Source organism: Rhinolophus ferrumequinum, chromosome 12, assembly GCF_004115265.2.
Source record: "Rhinolophus ferrumequinum isolate MPI-CBG mRhiFer1 chromosome 12, mRhiFer1_v1.p, whole genome shotgun sequence".
Lineage (NCBI taxonomy): Eukaryota > Metazoa > Chordata > Mammalia > Chiroptera > Rhinolophidae > Rhinolophus > Rhinolophus ferrumequinum.
In genome coordinates this window covers 20587620-20614356 of record NC_046295.1, presented here as the reverse complement: position 1 = coordinate 20614356, position 26737 = coordinate 20587620, and the positions used below count along the sequence as shown (strand labels likewise).

The 26737-nt window shown below is 39.4% G+C and overlaps 1 protein-coding gene across 3 annotated transcripts in view; it reads left to right on the top strand.

Annotated features, from left to right (window-relative positions):
• ADAMTSL1 (ADAMTS like 1) overlaps nucleotides 1–26737 on the top strand; it is an 887009-nt gene that overhangs the window by 709589 nt on the left and 150683 nt on the right. For all 3 annotated transcript variants that reach the window (XM_033123965.1, XM_033123964.1, XM_033123966.1), the window contains 2 exons: nucleotides 6457–6746; nucleotides 14179–14308. In XM_033123965.1, coding sequence (XP_032979856.1) covers nucleotides 6457–6746; nucleotides 14179–14308 — 420 coding nt within the window. The remainder of the gene's footprint in view (nucleotides 1–6456; nucleotides 6747–14178; nucleotides 14309–26737) is intronic.

Here is a 26737-nt window from a genome sequence, read left to right as displayed (position 1 = left end):
CTCCAGAGAATTGTAAGCTAACAACAGCAGTTGAGAAATATTTTCATAATTCCACGTTCAAATCAAGTGTCCTTGACTAAAGATCTTTTACAATAAGTTAGATTCTCATTTGTTTGGAAGTATTTAGGTGTGGTTACTTCATTAATTAATGAGGGAATCAGGAAAGTGTTACAACCAATTCAAAGGGAACTTGAAAGAACCATACATATTTAGGGAAATAAGAGTACTGAAATATTTACAAATAGATGCAAAATAGGTGTATCCACAGGACAAAAATCAATTGCATTCCACTAGACACAATTAATTTGCAGTTCTGTGGGCAAGAATCATTTGCATTATCAGTTTTCTGCAATCTGCAGTGTGGTAAAATAGCTAACAATCAATGAAAGATTGCAATAACTAGGAAAAATGCACTTGATAGGATATCCAGTAATCTTTTGGGTCCATTTTAAAGTGGTTTTTTCTTTGTTATTTTTTTATTAAACTTATTAGGGTAACATTGATTAATTATGTAAATTTCAGGTGTACAACTTTGTAATACAACATCTATATACTCCATTGTGTGTTCACCACCCAAAGTCTAGTTTCCTTCCATCACCATATATTTGACCCACTTTATTCTCTTTGTCCTCCCTCTACCCCGCCTTCCCCTCTGGTAACCAACATATTGTTGTCTGTTTCCATAAGTTTTCTTGTTTTGTTTGTTCATTTGTTGCTTTTAGTTTTATATCCCACAAATGAGTGAAATCATATAGTTCTTGTCCTTTTTCATCTGACTTATTTCACTTACCATGATTCTCTCAATATCCATCCATGTTTTTGCAATGGCAATGTTTTATCTTTTTATGGCTAAGTAGTATTCTGTTGTATATATGTACCACATCTTTATCCAATCATCCATTGAAGGACAGTTACGTTGTTTCCATGTGTTGGCTATTGTAAATAATGCTAAAATAAACATAAGGATGTGTGTGTGTGTGTGTGTGTGTGTGTGTTTGTGTGTGTATTCATATTTACATGTAAGTATTTTCAAATTTTTCACGTAGATACCCAGAAGAAGGATTGCTGGATCATATGGTTGCTCTATTCTCAATTTTTTTAAGAACCTCCATACGATTTTCCATAGTGGCTCCACCAATTTACATTCCTACCAGCAGTGTATGAGGGTATGAGGGTTCCTTTTTCTCCACAGCCTCTCCAACGTTTGTTATTGCTTGTCTTATTGATAATAGCCATCCTAACAGGTGTGATGTAGTATCTCATTGTGGTTTTGATTTGCATTTCCCTTATAACTGGCGATGTTGAACATCTTTTCATATGTCTGTTGGCCACCTATACGTCTTCCTTGGAAAAGTGTCTATTCAGGTTCTCTGCCCATTTCTTAATTAGATTGTTTAGATTTTTATTGTTGAGTTGTATGAGTTCTTTATAGTATATTTTGGGTATTAGCCCCTTAACAGAGGTATCGTTTGCAAATATCGTCTCCCATTCAGTTGGTTGCCTTTTTGTTTTGTCGATGGTTTCTTTTGCTGTGCAGAAGCTTTTTAGTTTGATGTAGTCCCATTCATTTTATTTTCTTTAATTTTTTTGCCTTTGGTGTTGAGTTCACAAAAACCCCTTTGAGGTAAAGGTCCATAAGTTTAGTGCCTATGTTTTCTTCTATGTATTTTATTATTTTAGGTTTTAAATTCAAGTCTTTAATCCATTTTGAGTTGGTTTTTGTATATGGTGTCAAATAGCAGTTTAGTCTTAGTCTTTTTCACGTGGCTTTCCATTTTTCCCAACACCTTTTATTAAAGAGACTTTATCCATTGTATGTTTTAGAATCCTTTGTCAAACATTAGTTGCCCATATATGTGTTGATTTAGTTCTGGGCTCTCAATTCTGCTCCATTGGCCCGTGTGTCTATTTTTTCTGCAATATCATACTGTTTCGATTTTTGTGGCTTTGTAGTATAGTTTGAAGTCAGACGATGTTATAACTCCATCTTTGTTCTTTTCTCAGGATGGCTTTGGCTGTTCAGGGTCTTTTGTTGCTCTATACAAATTGAGGAGTTTCTGTCCTATTTCTATGAAAAATGCCATTGGGATTTTGATAGGGATGAAATTGAATCTGTAGATTGCATTAGATAATAGGCACATTTTGACAAATGTTAATTCTTCCATTCCATAAACACAGGATATCTTTGGGTTTTCTTCAATTTCTTGTAATAGTATCTTGTAGTTTTCAGAGCATTGGCCTTTTATTTTATTTGTTAAGTTTAGTCCTAGATATTTAACCCTTTTTATGGCAATTGTAAATGGGATTTTTTTTTTCATTTTACTTTCTGATATTTCATTGTTAGTATTGAGGAAGCCAATGGATTTTTGTATATTGATTTTTGTATCCTGCAACTTTACTGTATTTGTTTATTGTTTCTAATAGTAGTCTTTTATATTTTTCTTACACTATTCAGTTTATTCCGTTCTCTCTCCTTATCCTAATATCATGCCACTACTCTCATACACAAGCATACACCAAAAGAAAGAGGGAAAAGAAATCCACAACCCTTATCAATTTATAACTCAAGTGTAATAAGATTGAAAATTAAACCAAAATTTAATATTTCTAATGTGATTTCCTGCAGGTTTTGATTTGCATTTTGAAACTAGCAAATGAGGCAAGGCTAATAACAGCATCAAAAAAAACACACCTATAAAGCTACTCTTATTTTGAATGTTCCCAGTGATTTTTTTTTTAAACAAACATGTATGTGAGAAAGGAGGAGAGAGGAAAGTAAGAAGAGAAAGGCAAAAGTTAAATATCTTAGAGATCATATGTGCATAAAATCAGAGCCTAACTCTGGGTAAGATTTGTAGTGACATGAGACTAATTAACCAAGAAAGAATTGTTTCTATTTGGCATTATATTAATAAAGTGATTGTTTTTATTATTTCAGTCCATGCTTCTTTTTCCATAACAGCCGTTAATAAACTAAACTACTTTGGGATTTTACAACTAAATTTGATTATCACTGTTTTCTATTTCATAAAAGGGACTATGGTAATAACTAATTAGAGGATAAACTTTTGTTAATAAAATGAACAATTAAGCTGCAAATCAAAGAATAGACAGAAGCATAAATCATTTTTTTACTAGGTTGTTTTTTTAATTTCCTGGGGATGGGAAGACTAAATGCAGAAACTAAATCAGCTCTTTATAAAGTTTAAGGCTATCTTTTGAAGAATTCAGTTATCCAGCCATTTTTCCTTCATACCATAATTGTTTTGCTAACAAAAAAAATTTTTTAATTACCCAAATTAAACCTCAGTAAGATCTTTTTCATTGTACATTTCTACATCAAAATGATTTTTTTAAATACCTATTGACTCCATTCTAAAGATCCCACTTTAAAGGTTCTAACTTAGCAAGTGCTATTCAAATTGAGTCATCTAAACATTACATTTAAACCTCCTAGCTCACTTGCCCTCTCACTGACCTTGTTTCCTCCCACTTGCGGCCAGATAGCTCAAGATAGTAAATACAGAGTTGGGAGATCTAGGGATGTGCGGAGACGTTTCATATGAAAAAGTTATTATTCATTTGTCCATTTGCACTATTATATATATTTCTCTTGAAATATAATCTCCTGCCTTCGATGAAAGAGAATATATCATATAAAATATATGCACTGGAGAAATTAAGATGACTGGTGAAAGACAGCACCATTTAAAAGCTAAATTGTTTTTAATTGATGTGAACTTAGTGAAGACCTAAGGACAGCCAGTTGAGAGATAAACCAGTAAGACTATTTGATATTTGATAAGACTATCACTTGGGAGACATAAAGTAGATAATTATCGTTTTTGCTGTAAATCCTAAATATTCAGAAAGTCAAACAGACACACATATGTATATACATACTTCTTTTTTTTTTCATTTAGGTGCTACTTTAAAATAAACATCTTTCGCCATTGCACTGAGTGGGGCTTCAAGAGCATACCCTATCTACTTTGTGGGCTTTTGGTGTATCTTCTTGGTAATGGAAAGAAACCAAATGCAAAGTGACTCACATTACAGGCAATGAGAGCTGACAGTTTCGTTTGTGCATTGTTCATATTCTGGATTTCATCTGTGACTCACGGTGGAAGATAAAACATAAATAAGTTTAGTTACTTGTCGTTCTTATCAGCTTATATATGTGGAAAAAGATGAAATTAAGACCTAAAATAAGTTTTGGGTTTATTTATAAACCTTAGTGTGTTTAGCCTCTCCACTAAAGACTCTATAGCTGGAATTGGTAAACAACATACAGCCCACAGGCACCTTTCCCACCCCACCCTTCAGTTTTTGTAAATAAAGTTTTATTGAAATACAGCCAAACCCATCTATTTACATATTGCCTATGGCTGCTTTCACACTATATCAGCAGAACTCCGTAGTTGGAACAACAAAGACCCACAATCTTGGCCCACAAAATCTAAAATACTTTCTATTAGCTCTTAACAGAAAAAGCTAGCTGATCCTTTCTCTTGCAATGGTCACTAAAGAGGGCTATGGTAGGTGACAGAACAATAATCCTTACTGCATAGGGAAAGCTAATAAGGCACAGTTCTTCTTGAGATCTTGTCATCTTTTGTATTTGAAAACAAAATTCAGCACCACATTATTCAGGAAGCATTATTCATCACGTTATAGTCAAAGTTGGCAGACTTATTTGCTTTGGTTTTCTTTGTGTTTTGTTTTTTTTATGTACAAAATAGTTTGGTATGTATTTTCTTTTATGTCTACACCTGGGTTGTAAAATTCAGTACTTGTGTATTTGTCATGATTCTTGTTCCAGGAGCTAGGCAGATATATATATGAATTTGTAAGAAGAGGGTTAAGATTATTTTGATTGCAGATTTTGGTTTCATATTTCTAAAAAGTCCTTGCAGGTAGCATTATTTGAAGAAAAAGAGACTTTTTAATCTTTCAAGATACAGTTTTCCCCCAGGTTCTTTAGGTGCCAGAAGATGAAGTCAAGAATTGAAAAACAACAGAGGGAGGTAACATTGTGATGAGAATTTCTTGGGAGTAGTTCTGGGTGGCCCTTCCCCGTCATCCATCTTCCTGACAAGGTTATATGTGATGTCCATTCTTCCCTAGGGGATGGTTCTTCAGAGGTAACAAATGTCAGACCCTTCTTAAAGGGACTGCCATCATGCCTCAGACATCGTCTGAGGGGGCGCCAGATCCCCCCTGTTTCACACGCAGATTCAGGTTCAGGACCAGGAAACATCTTTGTTGTGTTCCTTGCAGTTTGAAACCTTGGATTGGTTTCCTGTTAGAATTTCAGCTTCCCTAAACTAGATATGAACCATTTGCACTTGCTAGGATTTAATGCTATAATCTTCTTATCAGTTCTTTCCTTTTCTGCCAAAGTCAAGGTTAAGGAGCCAGGTTTGCATGCCTCCTCAGCACAACTCTCTGTGAGAAAGCCATAGGATCATGGAAAAATAAAAAAATTTTATTCCAAAGTTCTTTCTCCAGATTATTATACCAACTTTTTGAAAAAGTTAATGGTTCCCTCTGGGCTTTTCCCTTAGGCCCCTCTCAAGGTCATTGTAGTTGTGGCCATTGTTGATTAGTGGGAGGAAAAAAGCCTTTTTTTTTTTTTTCTTTTGGAATTTGGATATCGTCCTCCATTCTAGAGAAACTCAGAGGAAAAACCAAGTTCTCAGTAGGGTCACTTCTCTGGTGGGGAGGCGGGGTGGAGGCTTTTGAACAAACTTGTATGAATGCATAACCTCTTCTTTACTGTGACACGCCTGTGGACTTCATTCGTAGCACCGCTTTTCTCTATGATATAAAAAGAAGTGGAGTCCAGACTAATTCAAAGAATGTGTGAGGAACAAGACTTTGCTCCATTCTTGGAAACTTACAAAAAAAAAAAAAAGAAAAGAAAAGAAAAGAAAAGCTCTACATATAAATAAATCTTGGGAAGCACATTGTGCAGAAAAGCAAAGAAAGTTACGGAATCCGATCCAGACTAAGAAAAATACTTCCTTAAATATCTCCAAGGGCTTATTTTGTTATAGTTTTTAGTATCAGTATTAGTCTGCTATAAGAATAGCCAGCATCTTGCAGCAGGCACAAGTGCTGGTATTTAGAGAGAGAGAGAAGAAACCACGAATTCCCTGCTCTGAAGAGCTGCCACTGTGGGTATAAGGCAGTGAGAAAGCAGGTGGTCTGTGGCTGGAATGTCTTACAGCTGGGAGTTCAGATGACACTCTCAAAAAACCAATCCGGAAACAGTGGCAAATGAGCTCATGAACTACACTGCAGCACCCGTCACAGGACAGGGTGGAGGAGCCCTGAGCGTATCCTGGGACGGCACTGGGCCTTGCTGGCAGATGGGATGCGGTCCCTTATGATGCCCAGGGTCTCCTGCCTGGGGCTTCTCATTCTGTCCTCTTGTTTGCTTGCTGACTGCAGGTTCATCCCAGAGGCCTGGTCGGCCTGCACGGTTACCTGTGGTGTGGGAACCCAGGTGAGAAGAGTCAAGTGCCAGGTGCTCCTGTCTTTCTCTCAGTCCGTGGCTGACCTGCCTGTTGACGAATGTGAAGGGCCCAAGCCAGCATCCCAGCGTGCCTGTTACGCGGGACCATGCAACGGGGAAGTTCCTGAGTTTAACCCAGAAGAGACAGATGGCCTGCAGGATTTTGACGAGCTGTATGACTGGGAGTATGAGGGCTTCACCAAGTGCTCCGAGTCATGTGGAGGAGGTAAGAAGGGGGGTTCTGGCTCAGATCCCCGCCATCTTTCTCTCCTTTTTCTGTGTCCTCTCTCCCTGCATGCAACTGTATCACGTGACTGCCTCTGTTCCAAGAATGATAAGTAGAGGGAGGAGGCGAGGAAGCCTTTCTAAATGTAAAGCATACTGAGTGAAACACAGATGTGTGTCTCTTTGGGCTTGAGTGGCTCTCAGGCTGTGAGTGACCAACACAACTAATGCTTTTACTTTCTGTTGTCATTCCGATGTTTTGCAATATATCCTAGTACATCTGACTGAGAAACACAGTTGACACTGACCTGGCAATACCCTCAGCTTTCAGTTTCATTCTCTATGCCCTTGCCTTAGTGCATGTGGCATGAACCAAAACCCAAAGATGACAAAATATTCAGCTGTTCCCAGGAAGAGTTTATAGTCCCTTTGATTTACTCAGCTGATTTCCCAAAGTAATATCTGTTTACAAAGGGAAAGGGTATGTAAAGGGCAATTGACACTATGGTTACCTGGAACTGGAAAGGAGTTTAAAGATTAATGTCTTACCCCACTGCCATTTTATAGATGAGGAAACTAAGATGCAAAGAAGCTGAGTGACTTCTTCAAGATCACTCAGCTAGTGAGTGACACTGGGACTAAGTCTGCCATTTATTTATTTCTCTGTCTAGAGTCTTTCCATCATACCATACTTCTTTAAGCACTTAGAGAATTTCTGAAGCTTTCTCATTGTGAATTTTATTAGCTAATGTCAAATGTTTCCATGAATATTGACCTGGGTCTCTTAGGTATATTCCATGGTGATAACAACAGATTCAGTGATTCTTTATTTTAGGTGAAATATGAATGGGATTGTAGTGGGAGAGGAAAGCACTTAAATCAAGAATTAATTCTTCAAGATTACAATCTTTCTTACAGCTATAGGAACTACATTGGATTTGTATTGCCACTGTCTCCCATGTCTTCTCCCAAGAGATTTTGTATTAATTGCAGGTGTACAAAACAACATAATGATTAGACATTTATACACCTCACAAGGTGATAACCCAAACAAGTCTCCTACCCCTCTGACATCCTACATACCTATTACAATACCATTGACTATATTCCCTATGCTGTGCTTTACATCCCATGACTATATATATATATATATATATACACACACACACACACATATATATTTATTTTTAAATTATAGTTGACATTCAATATTATTGTATATTAGTTTCACATATACAGCGCAGTGGTTAGACATTTATATAATTTATGAAGTGATCCTCCAATAAGTCTAGTACCCATCTGACACCATATATAGTTTTTACATTATTGACTATATTCTCCATACTGTATTTCACATCCCCCTGACTATTTTGTAACTACCAATTTGTACTTCCTAATCCCTTCACCTTTCCCACCCATACCCCGAACTCCCTCCCATCTAGCAACCATCAGTTTGTTCTCTGTATCTAGGAGTCTGTTTCTGTTTTGTTTGTTCATTTCTTCTGTTCTTTAGAATCCACATATAAGTGAGATCATACGGTATTTGTCTTTCTCAGTCTGACTTTTCACTTAGCATAATATCCTCTAGGTCCATCCATGTTGCAAATGGTAAAATTTTTTTATGGCACAGAAATATTCCATTGTATAAAGGTACCACAGCTTCTTTATCTAATCATCTATTGATGGGCATTTCAGTTGTTTCCATATCTTGGCCACTGTGAATAGCACTGCAGTAAACATAGGGGTGCATATATTTTTTTCAAATTAGTGTTTTGGATGTCTTTGGATAAATACCTAAGAGTGGAATTGCTGGGTCATACAGCAGTTCTATTTTTAATTTTTTGAGGAACCTCCATACTGTTTTCCATAGTAGCTGCACCAACTTGCAATCCCACCAACAGTGCACTAAGGATCCCTTTTCTCCACATCCTCACCAGCACTTGTTGTTTTTTGATTTATTGACAATAGCCATTCTGACAGGTGTGAGGTGATGTCTCATTGTGGTTTTTATTTGAATTTTTCTGATGATTAATGATGTTGAGTTCTTTTCACATGTCCATTTTCCATCTGTATGTCCTCTTTGGAGAAATATCTATTCAGGTCCTCTGCCCATTTTTTACTTGGATTGTTTGGGTTTTTTAATTTTAGTGTTGAGTTATATGAGTTTTTAAATAAATTTTGGATATTAACCCCTTATCAGATGTATCATTGGCAAATATCGTCTCCCATTCAGTAGGATGTCTTTTCATTTTGTTGATGATTTCCCAAGAGAAATGTTGATAGGTAAGGAAACATTGGCTGATTTCCCAGTAAAGTTTCTTACTTATATAAATACACACACACACACACACACACACACACACACGACAATTAAGTTCACGAACTTGTTGCAATGATGTTGCTAACTGTTTTGATATCAGAGGGATTATTCATACGTACACACACACAAACACACACACACACACACACCAGGGTACCAAAAAAATGTATACAAGTGGACACTGGTCAACGTTGCTCTAGCAATAGTTTGCAGTAATCAGAAGTGTCTGGACGCTGATGGTAACCCCTTTGAGCACCTCTTGTAATTGCAGAAATCAAATGTGACTTGTATTCATCGTTTGTTATCGGTATATATTGAGTATTACAATTTTAGTAGTTTTTTCCTTTCTTAAAATATGTATACTTTTTTTTTGGTACCGTGTGTGTGTGTGTGTGTGTGTGTAAATAATTTCTCAAAACTGCTTTCTAAACCATGACATTTTGGAAACTCTTTTTAAAAGGCATCTTTTGTTATTATTGAGAATGTAAAAGTAAATGTGCCCAAATTGTTCCCATGGAGTTGAAAAGGAATGAATAGTGGAACATGTACTAGCAAAGAATCAATTTTCTCCATCAGGTCTTTTAGTAAGTGTTTAATAGTTTTGCCCTTGACGTTCTTGTTTGTTTCTAAGTCTTCCAGTTTCAAACCATGGAATTCTTAAGTGTTTTAATGTAGAGTCCTGTTATTTTAAAACCTAAATTTTTCCATCTGATTCTGGAAGAGTTTCCTGGAACCCAGCTAATCTGCGTTCTTAGGGTGTTCTAACTCACACTGAGGACATCTTTTCTTCCATGCTTAACAAGGCAGAAATGTTAAAAAAAAAAAAAAAAAAATCTTTGCTGATCTCTGAGCCCAGGCTAGAGGTGTGAGGTCAGGTGCAAAGGACACAGTTGGTGGCTACAGTTGCTTCTTTCCAATATAACGAATGACTCAAAAGTTCAGATGGTGTGGGTTTGCCCCCAATTTCTGTGATCACCTGAACTGAATGATCATTACCTCTAGTCTAAAATGAATATGCTTTGAAAAAAAAATATTGATGGTCTCTCAATTATGGTTCTGAGTTACAAGGCAAGCCTGCAACTTTATGAACAGATGGGAAAACATAGATACAGTAATGGAATACATAAATAAGCAGATACCTTTATCTTTAAGATTCTAACCGTTCTGCTGATCAACCAGGGGCATAAAACTCTAAGTGTAGAGAGTAGATGGAATGTTTTTAATTTAAAATGTTTTCAGAAGACACTGATTTGGAAATAAGATTTGGATATTTGATACACAATTGATTTCTGCCTCCAGGAACCGAGCATCTTTGTATAACATAAATTGTATATCCAAGGCAGGGTAAAGTTACTGAGATGTCTTAGGTCTTAACTGTCAACAACTGTGCATTCTTACCTATAGCTATGTCCCTGTTCCAAGGTAATATATTTACACCTAAAATGTTAGAGTTGAAAATTCCAAAGTGGTGAAAATATGTTTGGGTTATATGGTCCATATGATGCCCATATGCACTAAAAAATTATTTTGTTATATGGGACATGTATATTTTGAAGTCAGTGTTTGGCAATAACATTTTATTGTATTATTAACTTTGATCTTTCACCAAACTATAACCCACAAGGCTATATATATATAGCTAATCATTTTTGCTGAAGCTAACCAAAAACATGCAAGATTAAGAGATAGATTTTATAAATCAATTTTTGGTTGTAAGGCCAGTTGGCTAATTTTGTTTTTGCAATCTCAAGAGATGAAATTGGATAGACACAAAAGTAACCGTTCACTTAGCAGAGGTAGCAACCAGAAGGAACTAGTTAGTAATTTAGGCTGTAGTTGGTGGCTCATTTTCCCAAGCTGTCATCAATGTAATGTAACAATTATGCTATTCTGGGAGATAGAAACAATGAAAGTCCCATATTCTGGAAGATTAAAAGTGAACCTAACCTGTTCGTTTCTGTGTCCTGTGTCCCGTTATCATCTCTTTGTTATATTTTAATTTCCCATATGTGCACTAATAGGTGTGGTCAAGGAGAGCAGATTTGAACCTGAACAGCTTTATTTATATTGAACTCCTAGATGGTAAAAATCAGCATTAAACTCTAGCTGAGGGAAAACTTGAAATTTACTTCAGCAAGAATGGAAGGTAGAGTCTTATACCTATTGCTCCCTTTTCCTTATGAGTTTTCTCCCCTTTAGCTTCTGTTAGGAAAAAAAACTCAAAATCATAAAGTACTATATTTAAACATATGTTCTGTGTTGGTTTAAAATGTCCTTCAAAGTGCATATATTAGCCTGTTTGGAAAGAGCACAAATTGGATGAGCTAACTTCTCACATCCTGGACTGACTCCCCTGGGCCCAGTATACTGTGAACTTGTAGGTAAAGTCCTCATAGTTCCTCCCTCCTCCACCGTCGCACACTCCCCGTTGCAGGGCAGCTCCCTCACTCCATGTGCCTTCCTGCAGACATTCCATTCCTACCTCCCCTTAGCCTAAACTGCACACTTTGCTTAGAATGCCCTGCCCTTTAGGCATTTCATTCATCAGGTCACAAAAATTTATTGTATGTTGACCACAGGGCTGGTCCCAGATACTCCTTAATTATGACAGAGCTCTCTCTGTCCTTTGTTTTCCCCACGTTCCCAGGTCCCACCTAAGACTGCTGAGGCAACCGACCCCTATGGCAATAGACATTTAACACAGTGTTGCCGTCGCCGAGTACTTTGTTTTGTAATACGCTAGATTAGAATTTAATAACTCTAGAATGCTACTTAATCTCAGCACTTAACCACCCCAAGGTGATTTTCATCTTGAGCTATGATTATTGGTTTAATTTCAATTTGTGTCCCACATATCCAAAGGAGGAGATGACTGATGGCCTTTTAGAAACCTTAGCCCTCGTTACACCCATAACGTGCCATCTTAGAACGACCTAAGGTCTGTCAACAAGGGGTTCACAGAGTGGAAATAGGTCACATCACTCGTACACCCCCCTCACTCACCTGAAGGACTTCCACGTAAGGCAAGTGATAAGGTATTCGTGGCTGAACAAAGCCAAAATATATTTTATTTCAGAGAAACATTTAGCGTGTCCTGACTATCACCAGGGAGGAAAATGAATTGAAAACCTAATTTCTTAATATAACCACAGCTCTATATTCCGTATGGAATAGATAGCTTCACCCAGCACCTTGTCATTACCTTAATAATGCCAGACTATTCCAGTGGGAAAGATCAGTGATGACGTCAACTATTTCTTGTGAAATCTTTTGCCATATCATCATACCATGAATTTTAAATGGCTCATCCCAGCTGCAACCAAGAGAAACACCCTGTAGTCAGCATTACTGAAGATGAGAGAGTAGCTTAAATGTCTCATATAAATCTCAAATGCTCCATTCTGAACTGGCCATGATATATTTAAATTAAATTTTGAGGCTCATAAAAAACTTAGAAAAACAGAAAACTATATTCATGGCCACAGGGTAAATACTGTGACTGATTTTTTTCTTTTTTTAATGTTTGATTTATCAGACTTACAAGGAAGAAAGAATGGTGATTCAGATTCTGGCTTTAAAATGTCACTTTTTAAATGATGGTCTTGCTGAGTGATGGATCTAAGCCAGTGTAACATCACCTTAGGAAGCATTACCCTCTTGATTGGGGTGATAACTTCTTAGAGAAACATAGGGTAGATAGGAGGAGGGAAGCAGAGAAGGGCTAATAAGTGGTGGGTCAGCTGTCCTATGTTAGGTACTCATTAACAAAGTAATGCAGAAAACAAAAACAAAATGTACGTGTATTTATATATAAAACCAATTGTATGTATTGTCACATACTCTGCTGTTAAGTACATACAAATACTGAACTACAGATAGATATCTTTAGAGGTATGGAGCTTCATTTGCATAGCTATGTATGACTGAAAGCGTGTTATCAAGAAAGTCCTGCCTCGCCTGCTGAAATTATTCCAGACAAATGTCTAGGTTATTCCTGAAGATCTCCAGCCTCTTAGTATTTTTAAATGTTAGTGCTTTCAGTCTTTAAAGCTCCAGTGTTAAGGCACAGCTTCACCATTTATCAACTCTATGTCCTCAGCAAGTCTTTTCACCCTTCTAAGCCTCAGTTTTCTTATCTGTAAATTGGGGATAAAAATAGTGCTTACTCATGGAATTGTTGAGAGGGTACGATGAAACATATCAAGCCCTTAGCCTTGATACCTAGATAATAATGTGCAACCTGTGGATTTGGACTATTATTATCACTGTGGACACCAGAATGAAAAGTCTCGTCATTACCTTACCCAGTTAAATGTTTCCATGCTCCATAAAAGCCTCCATGAGGAATCCCACCTACCACCTTGGAAGACCTGACAAGTAACCTTGGGTCTGTCATTGCTCAAATTCCTGTTTTACTAGCTCTGAGTCAGGGGTATGCAGGTGTCAGTGGGAACATTGTTTTCCAGGGATGTAAGAAGATTGTCTTCCATGGAAGTAGTCATTATGCATCTTGTCCTCTTTCTTTGTTCCAACTTCCAAAGCTGCCCTAGGTCACTAAAAGAAATGAACCAGAATCAAAAGAAAACCAACAAAACTGGAGTCCTGGATGCAAGGCCTCAGAAGAACAGCAGATTACAGACTGTTGGATATTAAAACATGGCTCTTGGAAGGGTCTTGGAAACAAGACCCTTCCAAATACAACAGTCTCCTTTTGATTAAAATGTAACATGCGAAGGTCTTGGGGCTTTTTTTTTTTTTTGGTCACTCTGCTTTCCTTCTGCATTAAATTTGCATTAAATTCTCACATTTCAGCATTGGCACTTATATAGCTTGGTGGCATTTTTTTAAAGCATTTCAACAGTACTGGTAGCAGCCTTTCCTCTCAGGGGAATTGGGCCCTTCAAGGGGCATGCTTACAGAGGCACAAGCTCTTGTGTACTTTCTCCCAGATTGAGCGACGCTTGACAAGATGGGCAGTCCTGGGCTTTAAACTGCTGTCTCTGACCAGCAGCAAGAGTCCTACCAATCACAGAGACCCCCCGCCGGCTGCCTTGTCTACATTTCATCACCCCACACACGCCCACTCTGGCCTGACAGTGTGATTTGTACACAGGTGTCCAGGAGGCTGTGGTGAGCTGCCTGAACAAACAGACGCGGGAGCCTGCTGATGAGAACCTGTGCGTGACCAGCCGCCGGCCCCCAAAGCTCCTGAAAGCCTGCAGTTTGGATCCGTGCCCAGCAAGGTAAAGGGCATCGGGGGCGTGTTGCCCGCCCTGCTACCCAGGAGCGTGCTCAGAGCTGGGCGCGTATGTCCGTGGGCAGGACCAGAACGCTTATTGTTACCCAGTGTTTTGAAAACCAATTAGCATCACTTCAAACTTTGAGTCAAATCCACTTAAAATTTAATTGAAACCAGGGCTTTGGAATTCCAGCCCAATGGTCATGCTCAGGGTCCAGAAGGCTCCGTGCACTGAAGCGAGTCCCATGGTATGGCCGGTATGTGCACGGGCCACACTGCTGCTTTCTCCTGGAGGGAAGATGAACTGACCACGGACTTCGTGGTCACTGCTACCTTTTAGACTGTGTCCCAAGCCCCCACACTCTGGTAATGGATTGGCTCGTGGAGCATCTGGGTGGTATAATTGTTCCACTGTGAAATCTGTATGCACACAGCCTGCACAGTCATTATAAGCATGCTCTGGGGTGTATGTGTGTCATTACATATGCATAAAATCAATTAGAGCATTTTATTGTCTAGCCCTGCCTGGGTCTCATTATTACCCAACCTTGAGTCTTAATCAATCCAATCACTGCTTCAGTCCACATAATTTTATGGTGTCTTGAGAGACTTGCCTTCAGATACTTCTTTGGAGCAAATCTCTGTAGAAGCTAAACCATCCCGTCTATGATTCTGGTTTCAAAGGGAGAAGTTTAAAGAACCAAAGCCAGACTGTCAAGTCTGCTGACGGAATGAAGACTGTTACCAGATAAGGTCATCTCCTAGATGGGAAGGGGAGTGCTGTTTCTGAATGATATCTCTTCTGTGTTGAATGACATCGTTTCTGTTTCTGCAAAGTATCCTGTAAGAAGCAATGTGTTGCTGTCAGGAATTAGCAATAATTCGCTGGTCAAGCTGATAGTGCTTGTCTTATGTCTCAGCCAACTAGATGTGTTTCTTTGAGACTTAGAGGGTACAGATGACCTGGCCTCCTCAGACCAGATCAGAGCACAAGTGACACTTGTGCTGGTCACCGGAGTTGTGCCATATATTGATCTGAATGATGGGCCTGGCTTCCCCTTTCGAATGCAGAAGTGAGGAGGGTACTAGTGCCGTATTCTTCAAAGAAACTAGAAAACCAGTCCGCCACTTCTTAGAGCAGCTCCCCACCCATGAGAACAGCAGCCAGTAAAACAGAGTTAAGGGCTGGACCCAGAAAAGTTCGATCCAGTGCATGGAATCCTGAGAAACCTCTTCTCTGTTTCTGTCTGACCCGATCCCACACCGAACCTCACTGTTCTCCAGTTGGGTGAACCTAAGACCTACCTGCATGGGCAGGGGGTACAAACCCCTTCTGTTTGACTGTGTTGTTCCCCTATAGGGAGAAGCAGAGTGGTTTTGGCATGGGCAGTCCACAAAGTTTTTGACTAAGAGGTCCTGAGGCCCCACTTCCCATCCTAGCTCTGTCACCCACTAGCTGTGTGGCATCGGGCAAGGTGTCTTTCTGTTTCGGTATCTGCAAAATGAACTGACTGTATGAGATGATCTGAGGTCACCACATCCTGCTCAAACATCCCCTGACTCTTCATTATTCTGTAGGTAGAAGCATTAGACTGCTACTGCTGCTGCTTCGTGTTGATAATTGATGACATTTCTGTCTGCTTATTTACCACCCCTTTAAAAACAAGCATAAGTGTCTCTGTAACCACATTCCAGTGTTCTAATGACATCCAAATGCTGTGACAAACTGAGGCAACTCTGAGGAGTCAGTACCCAGGGCTAGTGGAAAATCTTCTGCAACTTGCGGCCTCTAAACCTATCCCTTCCTGGGGCGGCAGAGGGAATGGGACACAAAGTGTTCCTTCCATTCCTCAATGTACTGATTGTGGTTAAATTAGATAAGCTTCATTTACTCTGCAACGCTTTTTATTGACTCCCGGACAAGGACTCTGATTACACTTAACTTTATTGCATTTGCTCCATATAAACTCAGTGCTTTGATTTTCCACCAGACAATTGTCAGACTGGCAGGCAAGACCTCAGTTACTGGGCAGAGCCAGGGATGTCTCGATCCAGTCACGCATCGTCGAGCATCCGTAGGTTGATGCTAAATAATACAACAAAGGGGGCCCAAGTCCACTGGCCTGATATGACTTGCTCTCTTCATCGCGTCAAAGAGCCAAAGCAAATTTTCATGTTAAAAGTGAGAAATGTATGGAGGTGAACTCCAGCTGCATATTTCACTATGACATCAAAGCGGGGGAAAAAATCATCTCTCTCTGGGAAGGTGGGTGTACAATGTATATAGAAGAGAAAAAGCGTTTGGTAGGGGCATCATAGTGTGGTGTTATTTTCCTAAGTACCACCTGTTCACTTGGGAGTAATTTAAATCTTTAATTCACAGAAATTCTTCTTGTGCCTGGGTCAGTGTTCCCTGCACATTTTAGAGTGTCCTCTGCTGGGCTGCAAGTTGCCATACACTTTCTTTTGGGCTCTCGATCTGTGCCAATGTCCATGTATTCAAACAAACCATAACATTTTCTGTGGGATATACAGAAGTGCTGTTTCAAGTCTCGGTCACTGGGCTCTGGCTCGGAAAGGAGGCCATTGGTTCAGTAGCATTCTCAAGCAGATGTCTCTAGTCCTACTGAATGCCAGCGAGAAGCCACTTCTCTGCTTGTGTGTGGTCAGTTGTCAGAACACGTGAAGAATACCAGAGGCCCTAGAGGGCATGTCCTGTCTGGGAGGTCTTTCTAGGATTACACTTAGCTTCTTCTGACTTCCTCTAAGGGATAGCTGTGGATGGCAGAGCTGGTATCAGAAGCACATGTCCAACTTTCATCGGGTCTAAACAGATACATTCTCACACCTACCTGTTCACAGCAGCAAGGGAGTATTTGCCAGCTAGAGGTATTCTCTGATTATTCCAATTTGTGTGTGTATGTGCAGGAACACAAACTGCCTGCATTTTTTTTAGGGTGCTTTTAAAAATAGTAGTCAGTTATCTATTGAAGAGAACTCTATTTTAAAGTCTTTGCTCTCAGCTTTATGCCTTAGTCCTCCTCTCTAGGCAATGAATGCCTAGCATAACGTCTGACACATAACAGGGACTTATTAAGTGTGTATTGAATGAGTATAAAGGACTACGGCCAAATGTGTAAATAGTAGTGTTTAGACCCTATTGTTAGTGACAGCTGGGAAGACCCCAGTGCTGTCTCTGTTCTTATCCCTTATCCCTTCTGTCCCACCTACCAGATGGTGCTGAAAATACTGTTATTAGAATCCCTTCCTTAAATGTAAAGCTTTAAATACCAATTTAAAATATAAATAGCCTTAAGATAAGTAACCCTTTATGTTAGCAGCCACATATGGCAAAGTATCCTGAAAATAAGAATAGGAGGGCAAGCTTTCATAGAGGGGAGAGTGGGCACAATTGTTGAATGAAGTGTTAGCATTGTCCAGGAAGAAGTGTGCTTGTCGCAAGACATGGAAGGTAGGAATATCGAGGACAGTTGTTAATCCCTTAACAACCTTGCCTAAAATTGGCCAGAAGAAAGTAGGATTATTTTTGCTTGTGGGCTGACAGAATTTTGCATCATAGTTGATAGCGAAGAAGTTATTATTACAAGGAAGAATAATTGTGGTGGGCACTTTTACCACCATCTAAGTAATTTGTATCTGGAAGTGTCACCACTCTGCTCACCTTCACTGGTGGGTTAGACCAGCTTATGGAAGAAATAGCTCCAAGAAGGAGCTAAGATCAGTCATGAGTAAAGAGGTCAGCTTTCTGAGCATTGTAGTAATTATACAAGTAATACATGAATGCATTCTTTAAAAGTCACACGTGACAAAAGTAATCAAGAGAAAGGCATATGCTCCCCTTTCACCACCAGGCTCTACAGCTCCACTCCCTTCTTCTCCCCAAAGGTAACCTCCATTAATGGTAACCACCATTAACTTGGTACATACCTTTCCAGACCTTTTTCTATGAATTTATATACATATATGAACATATACAAATATGTACGTTTTCTTCCCCTTGTAAGTGGGATCATATTTACATACTGTTCTGCAACTTAATTTTCCACTTAATCGTGTGCAGTAAAAATCTTTCCCATCGGGAGGCCACCAAACTAAAAACCAGTAGATAGGTTTACACCTATGTTCAAATTCCACTCTGTCACATTTAGCTATGTCTGACTTTCGAGAGGTCATACACCTTTTTGGATCTTCAGATTCTTCATCTCTAAAATAGGATCATAATAGACCCTCAGAAAATTTCATATTCTTCCCCTTCCGTTTCATTTCTTGGTGAGAAATACTTTATTTTGTACATAATTTTTGTATTCAGGACTTAATTAGAATTTGATTAGATTTTCTCGCTTAGTCAACTAAGTCTTAGTAATTAAGCTTTACCAACCATCTCTCCCTGGTTTATACAATGACATGAGCAGCCCAAAGAAAGCCAGAAAGCACTACCTTAAAAGAAAAAAAAAAAAGGAGCATGACTGTTATTAATTATAAACATTTGATAGCTTGGCCAGTGTGTGTTGAAAAGATTTGGTAAACGTACGTGGAGGAGGGGAAAGAAGTCAGCAATGAAAGCCAGATGGCTGAAAATGAAGGAAATTCCAGGCAATTTCTGCAGCTTTGTTCTAACATACTTTTTAAACTAAACTTTTATTTCTGTGCAAGAGAGAACAGCTGAGTGGTGCAGAATAGATAAACAGTGAAGGGGGGGAAAGCCCCTAATTCCAGGAACAGTACTTGGTTTCTGCCCCCCACCCCAACCCCAATCTCTTCTCTCAGACATAGGGTGGTTCCTAGAACCAGCAAGAACTGTAAAAGAAGTTTGAGAATCCCTGTTTGAGATGAGAGAGTTAAGAAAAACGTCTTAAATGTCACAAGGTCTCCTCTTTAAAACAAACTTCAGAATGCCAATTTTATTGACACTAACAAAACCCATGCCTATTAGAAGCAAATGACTTCCAATTTCTAATTTTCTTTTATATTAGCCTAAAATGGCTAGAGCAAAGGTGTTGCCTTTTTACACAACCATGTTTTAATTTATTTGTTGGAGTTTTCAGAACTTTGCAGGCACCTTCCCCTTTGACAACTTATTTTAAGGGTTACTGTTTCAACGAGCTCTCTAAATATTGGTTTATCTTCTGCTGTGTTCACAAAGTTTCCATATGCTGCCTTTTGGCTCTGCCCATACTAACTTTTAAGTGCTTAAAGCAAAAGCACACCAAAGCTCCCTGGCGTCCACAGAAATTGAGTCCAGACTTGGAGGCCATACTCAGGTGCCTTTGGAGAACTAATGCTATTACTATTGCAATTCTCCTTGATAAATCCAAATGCATAATTATACTGCCTCTCTCTTTCCACTGATGGACAAGTTACAACAGAGGAACCTAGCAAGACCTGTTTTTTAACTATTGGACCTATTTGGCCCAATGGCAGCCTCTGTTATTTCTCTATCCAGGAATGTATTGGCCCAGTGATCACAAATGTCCCCAGCAGCATTTTGACATAAACAAGGGTAAGAGTCACGTGTCTGCTTGCCTCAGGGCTTAAATCTTCATTTCTTCTAAAAAGAGCCCTTTCCCTGGTTACACACCACCTGTTCTATCAACCTCAAACCTCTGTGAAATGTGCTTTGATGGTATTAGAAATCGCTCTGCATGCATATATTTAGTTGTTGCATGAATCTGGGGTGAAAATCAAAGGACTGGACCTACTTTCCAATCATGTCACCTGAAAGCACAAATGACTTGTTCTAAAAAGATAGAAATATCAGCTTCAGGAAAATCCATTCAATTAAGTCCTGAGAGGGAAGCTTTCCTGGTTTTTTGACATCTATGTAATTGGACAGCCCTTTAGACCACGTAATCCTGCCTGGACTCTGGGGAAATCCTCATATAGACCATTGACTAACGTTAACCTTATACACACAAAAACTATGGCAGAAAGTGTTTTACATCTCAAGTCAGTAAAAAATAAGATGCACTCGGCATCTTCATGTACACAGTCTGCTTGTATTTGATCCTCAGAGGTGACTAGAAGACAAAACGCTGATCTAAAGGAGTTATCAGTTATTGGAGGAAGATTTCAAAACAGTAACGTCTGGGAATGAGCAAGCACTGGGCTCTGTGGAGTGTGAGGCTGAGGGAACGCTTCCTGGAGAAGGCATTGCCTGTGCTGAAGTAGGAGTTAAGTAGGCATACGTAGGAGTGCCCAGGTAAAGCAGAGAGACGTTGCAGGCAAAAGGAAAAGCATGAACACCAACCAAGGAAAAGACAAGAAATGGAAGCTAGTATTAGAAGGTGGGCAGGGGCCAGGGCCAGGATAGCCCAATGTGCTAATAAGTTAAGTTTTTTGGACTTTATATCCTTTAGTTAATGGAGAGCCATTGAAGGGAGTTAAGCAGGGGAATGGAAATGTCAGATTTGCTCGGAGAATAATGCCTCTGCCTGCTCATCCAACAACCCTAAATTGGGAATGGTGGCTAAGTTATATTATAGACATCCACACTTTTTTCTCCTGTAGAGTCACAAATAGTGTACTCTGTGTGATGTATGCCGTTATACTTTCATTGAAATTATTAATGACCTGTTGTCCTAGGTATGTTAGCATTTTATAAGCTTCCACAATCAACCCAGTATGGCGTGGACTCACTCTGTCCACCTGGAAAGAGGATAGAGCCCCAAGTAGGATATCATAAAATAAGTAATGAGAGGTGCAGCTGGATGATCCCTGAGGCCTTTTCAGCTCTAATATTCTGTGATTCTTTGAAGGGAATGATAATTATCCACAGAGTTGAAGCTTTTCAAGAAAGAAAGAAAAGGTGAATTCTATTAGAAAAATACCCTGAGTCAAATTTAAGTCCTGAAGACAAAGCACCTCTATTAGTCACAAAACAGGAACTGGCTTTAACTATAAATTAAGGAGCCATGAGAAGTCTACAGGGAACAAGACTTACATTTTCATCAGAAAAAATTAGGCAAGAGCATTCAGGCAACAAGCATGGTGAAACACGGAAATGGTGAACGCATTTGTAATACATTTATAATGGCATTTGTCCATGTGTAAAAGGGTACAAAATAGTGTGCATCCCTCGATTTAGAATTTTATATTGCCCTTTAAGAAAACTAGAATTTTCTCTTTGTTCAACCTCCATTGAACAAATGCTTATTGAATGCCTACTTCATACTGGTCGCTGTGCTGGGGATTCGGTAATGAACAAACCTACTTGGTTTCCTGGAGCACGGTTTTGGGAATGGTCCTGGAGAAGCCATTACATTTTTTTGTTGTTGTTTTTATCTTGGATGCTTTAAGTGCTGCCCTTTTAAAGATAGTTATTAAACTAAACAACCTCCTGCATTCTTCACTGCTCCGAGAGCTGACATATTTGTACCAGTCATCAACCCCATTGCTCATAACCACCATGGGGATGGAAATATCACCACCAGATAGCTTTCTGCTGTGGACATGGTGAGGAAACATTGGAGTTGTGCAGTTCAGAAATCTTCCAACTTACAAATCAATCAACAGAACTGGAGTGGAGACTCCCAAAGTAAATCTTTTCCACTTTTTTTTCTTCTTCCTTTCCCTATAATCCAGTGTTTCGAAAGTCCTGAACAAATGAGCTAAGGGCAAGCAATAATTTGGCCAAAGCTATGAAATGAAAAGTATTGCTGCCTAAGTGTACCCAATGACTTCTTTGGAAATTTTGAAAAAAAGGCCTCGTGAGCAATTTGAGACGAAGAGCTTTTCTATGCTTTTAGTTTAGAAATCTGCTGTTACTATGTTCCTTGGAAAACAAAGAAGTAGGAAAATACTTGAGAAAGAGATCGAGAAAAAGAGACGTTAAAGCAACATAAAAATGAGGGAATGAAAAAAGGAAATGCTCTAATTTGTGCCCACTAGCCTAGGAGATACAGTTCAGAAACAGTTCATCCTTCTGAAAATATTATCCCTATCATGGCACCAGCCCGTCACGGTCAGGAAGGTTATCTGCCTTAGGTTATCTGCCTCAGTGACGGAAAGATCTGTCACAAAACAGAACCCAGCCAACTACTGCCTTACCTAGGGTGAATTCCTTTACCATTCCTTTTTTTTCCTTTATCATTTTGTCTAATTATCTTTACCAAGGCTGCAAGGAATTTTGGTATTTGTGTTAGTGGCACAATAAAGCCTAGAATGATTGTCATTGGATTAACACATCTCCCAAACCCACCAGGTGCTCATTACTTTATCATGGGGCTTCTAATTCCACTTGTGGAATGACTGTCCTTAAGGCCTAGACAGACAGGGACACAGGCTGTGTGCTAGAACAGCTGTACGTGTTGCATTCTCTGTACCTTCCTGCTGTTTCCTGGTTCCGATTGGCCAGAGGTAGCTGTTCATGTGATTCAAACAGCCAAGCAGGGCTCTCTACCCAGGGTGCAGGGCTCTCTACCCAGGGTGCGTAGAGCTTGACACTTATTCCAATATTAGCAGTGGTGTTGAGCAGTGAAGCCATGGTCTGCTTTGATAGGTGCATGCCTCTGGGAAAGGCAGCTTATTATCATCTTAGCATGTTTTTTTTTTTTTAATCAGACACCATATTGTTCCTAGTAGAGATCTTGGCAACACTTGGGAATGGGGCGACTTCGAGACAAGAGCCAAAGTGAATGTCTGAAAACCCAGTACTGAGTCATTGGGCAAAGCATTTATTTCCTAAGAAAACATTTTTATACAGAAATACTAAGTCACCCAAAAGATGCAGCCTGGGCTTGTGAATCTGAAAGACATTGGTGGCTGTCTTCGAGCTTTGTGTCTTTGCATAAACTGGCTCAGTTTATGCTTAGCCGATGGCCTGTTCATGTTGTAAATTACCAACACTATTTTTCATATATATTTATATATGTATATATATACATATACGTTTTATATATATAAATACATATACACATAAGTTTTATATATGTGTGTGTGTGTGTGTGTGTGTGTGTATATATATATACACACATATGTATATATGTATATATATATATTCCTTTCCCCAGTTTCCCCAGTGCAACCCTGGGTCCCTAACTCTTTTACTGAGCCACTCTCTTCTCTAACTCTTCCCCAGGACCTCTTTCCTCTCTCCCCCAGAGATTTAATCCTAATCACCTTGCCCTTCTACTACCCACATTCACAGATGACCCTTCTGTACCACTTGTGAAGAACCCCACTCTTTCAACCCTGTTTCTTCTTCACCCACCCCATTCATTCAATTCAACTCAACTAAGAATTAGGAAAATAAACTACCCAGCTAATTCACACTAAGGTGTAATTCCAGCCTTAAAGGCGTGGGCTTGGAAGTCATACAAACCCGGGATAAAATCCACTTCATACAACTTACTTGCTTGTTGGCCTTGGGCAGATGGTTTGACTTTTCAGAACTTCAATTTCTTCATCTTTAACTCTTACATAATTGTTATGAGGATATGTATGTTAAGTGCTTAGTGTAGTACCTAAGACAGACAGATTAAGTACACCGTAAATAGTAACAGGTATTAACTGTGGGTTTTTTGTGTGTGTTCTGTAAGAAGTTGCGGTTGGTATATGCACACTAAGGGAACTGGGGCTCTCACCTTTTGTTTTCCTGAAGGAAGGAGGGACAAGCTCTTTTACAGAGAAAAGGGGCTGCCCATTCTAAACCAAGAATATCTGGCCCCTCATTACCTCCTTCTGGCGGGGCAGGGGGGAGGGAGCAATTCTACTGGTTAATGGAAAACCCAGCTCAGTTCAGCAAACATTTATTAATTGTTGCTGTGTTGTGGGCTCTGAAGAAACAAACAGTCTGTACACAAACAGATTATCACAATGCAGATGTCAAATGGCCATAGTAGAGACATGAATGACTGTCTTCTGGGAACATTAAGATGAGTCAACCTAACCCAGAAAAGGTAACCACTGAGCCGAGTCTCTTATTCTTATAGATGTCAAAGCATTTTTTCCTAAAATTCTAATCAAAACATGTATTGATATAGTATTTAGATATTCCCCCCAAGGTCCCAATCCAGATTTTTCAAAGGCCCATGGGGCAGCTTTGTGTCCTACCTTTTGTCCCCTTTCAGACTTCCAGATGAGCCTGAAAATGCTTAATTTCCCTGTGTTACAAGAGTATGTCTGATTGCTCTCCACTAATTACCAGGGAGCTAATACATTTATATCCCACACCATGTAATGCATAACATCATGCCAACTATTTAAAATGGGTCAGATTAGTTTACTGTCAGCTGTAATTGGATCTCCATCCCTATGGGTAACACTGGAACTTGAAGTCTGATCATTTATCTGTAACTTCTGTGTCCTCTCCGGGGTACCATGCTGCCCTCAGACAGTTCTGATGGCTCAAGAAAGGGACCAAGAATATAACGCAGTGTGTTTGTGTTGCATCTTCAGGCAATGGTGGAGAACTATGGAAAACAGAAGGGCCATTTGGCTCATACATTCCCAATATCCTGCCATTTCCCTCAGCTGTAAGCTCAGGGTCAAGAGTTCTTGGATTAGACAGTTTTATAAAGTTCTCTGAGTTCTGTGAAACTTGGTGTTTTGTAAAAACAAGATATTGAATTATTACTCTTTCTTCGTTTCTTCTTTTAAGCCACTGCTTCATCTCTTGCCACATGAGATATTTCAGAGGGTTAGTTTTCAGGATCCCGCTATCTAATCAGTCTTCCAAATACTTGCTTTTTGTGCAGATGTCATTGGAAGATTTGCTTAACACACAGAGACAGCAACATTACAGAGAAATCTCAGCTTGGGAGCTGACACTCAAGTTTTTTGAAGTTTAAGGAGTAAACAAAAAGAAAATTTATACTCTGGCCTTGGTAAAACCCCACATGCCAAACATGGGTTTCTCTTTTCTTAGAGTCAAAGTGTATGTGGGAGGACTCTGTGGATCATTGCTGAATATGTCCAGGATGCTCTTTGAGAAATTGAATTAAAGTTATTAATGATAGAAAATGAAGCCTATGCTTCACTGATGCATTCACTGGAGAAAATTTCCTTGAATTAATATATATTTATACTATAAAATAATATAATTATACATACATATGTGTGTGTGTGTGTGTATACATAGTCTACAGCCCACCCCACCCCCACCTATCTACCATACTTTTTTCTGCCTCAGCTCCTTCCCAGACTAGCAAGCCAACAAAGCAAAGATTGCAGTACCCAGAGCTTGTACAATTTTAAGCTTCATCAAGCTATGGAAAATCACAGAAGGAAGCTGTTATAAGCAAGGTATTTATTGATGTAAAATCCACCATGACTAGACAGATACCATTTATCAATGCTCTTTTTGTGAGGAAAATGGTGCCAGAATTATGATGTGGGAGAGGCTGATAGTGGAGCCAGATCTTCCTCACAAGGTGCACCCCACTGTCAAGCTTGATTTTGTGACTTTTTTTTTTGGCACTAATGGTAGGCTGTTTGTTTGCAACTGGGGTGGAGAGAAGATGACAGTTTGGGGGCCAGGAAAGCTTCCATTTCTCTCCTCTTTATTCTATGTTACCTGCTAGGCTTTTCCACAGGCTTTCTGAAGGCACATTCCAGGCACACCTAGAAACACCTTCTGTGAAAATGGGTACTGTCATGCACTTTATCTTTCATTTAATGGAGGTTGACGATATAACTGACCCATGGTGGAATGAAGTGAAACCACATGTGAGCTGGATTGACCCTCCCTTGATCTAGAAAAGAAAAATGCTGTTTTCCAGCTCACCCTTGCATACCTAACTCCTACAGGAGGGTAGTTCTGCAGAACAAAGTTGGCAAGAAGTAGACTACTTTTCATCACACGTGGTCTTGCTACAGCTGTGTCTCTATCTGTGTCTAGAAAGTGGTCCCATCAATTGCATTCCTTTCTCTTGACACATAGAATGGTAGTGTGTTAAAATCTTAGATACTTAGTTATGATATCTTGCTGCATCTTTTCATCCTCAAATGTGTAAATTCCCTTTCCATTGTCTTTCTGAACATAGGTAAACTCTAAAGGTAAGCCTACCCCAACACTGATGTTAGTTCCATATTTTAATTGTGTTTACTTATCAGATTTAGGACACACAAGCCCTCCTCTATGGACAGACTACTGTCTGAAACAGATGGGTTTTCAAAACATCAGGTATACCCATTTGTCCACGAAGAACTCTCTCTACCTGAAAATCCAATTAAAAAGGTGAAGCTTTTTACACCATAGCTCAGCCCAGCACTCCCCAAGGGTGTGGGGGGTAGTAGGGGATGAGTGTGAGCCTGTGACCCACGCTCATCAGCCACCCGCTGATGATCCATCAAAAACTTGCTCTCTGGGGCGGCCGGTTGACTCAGTCGATTAGAGCGCGAGCTCTGAACAACAGGGTTGCCAGTTCGGTTCCCGCATGGGCCGGTGAGCTGCGCCCTCCATAACTAGATTAAA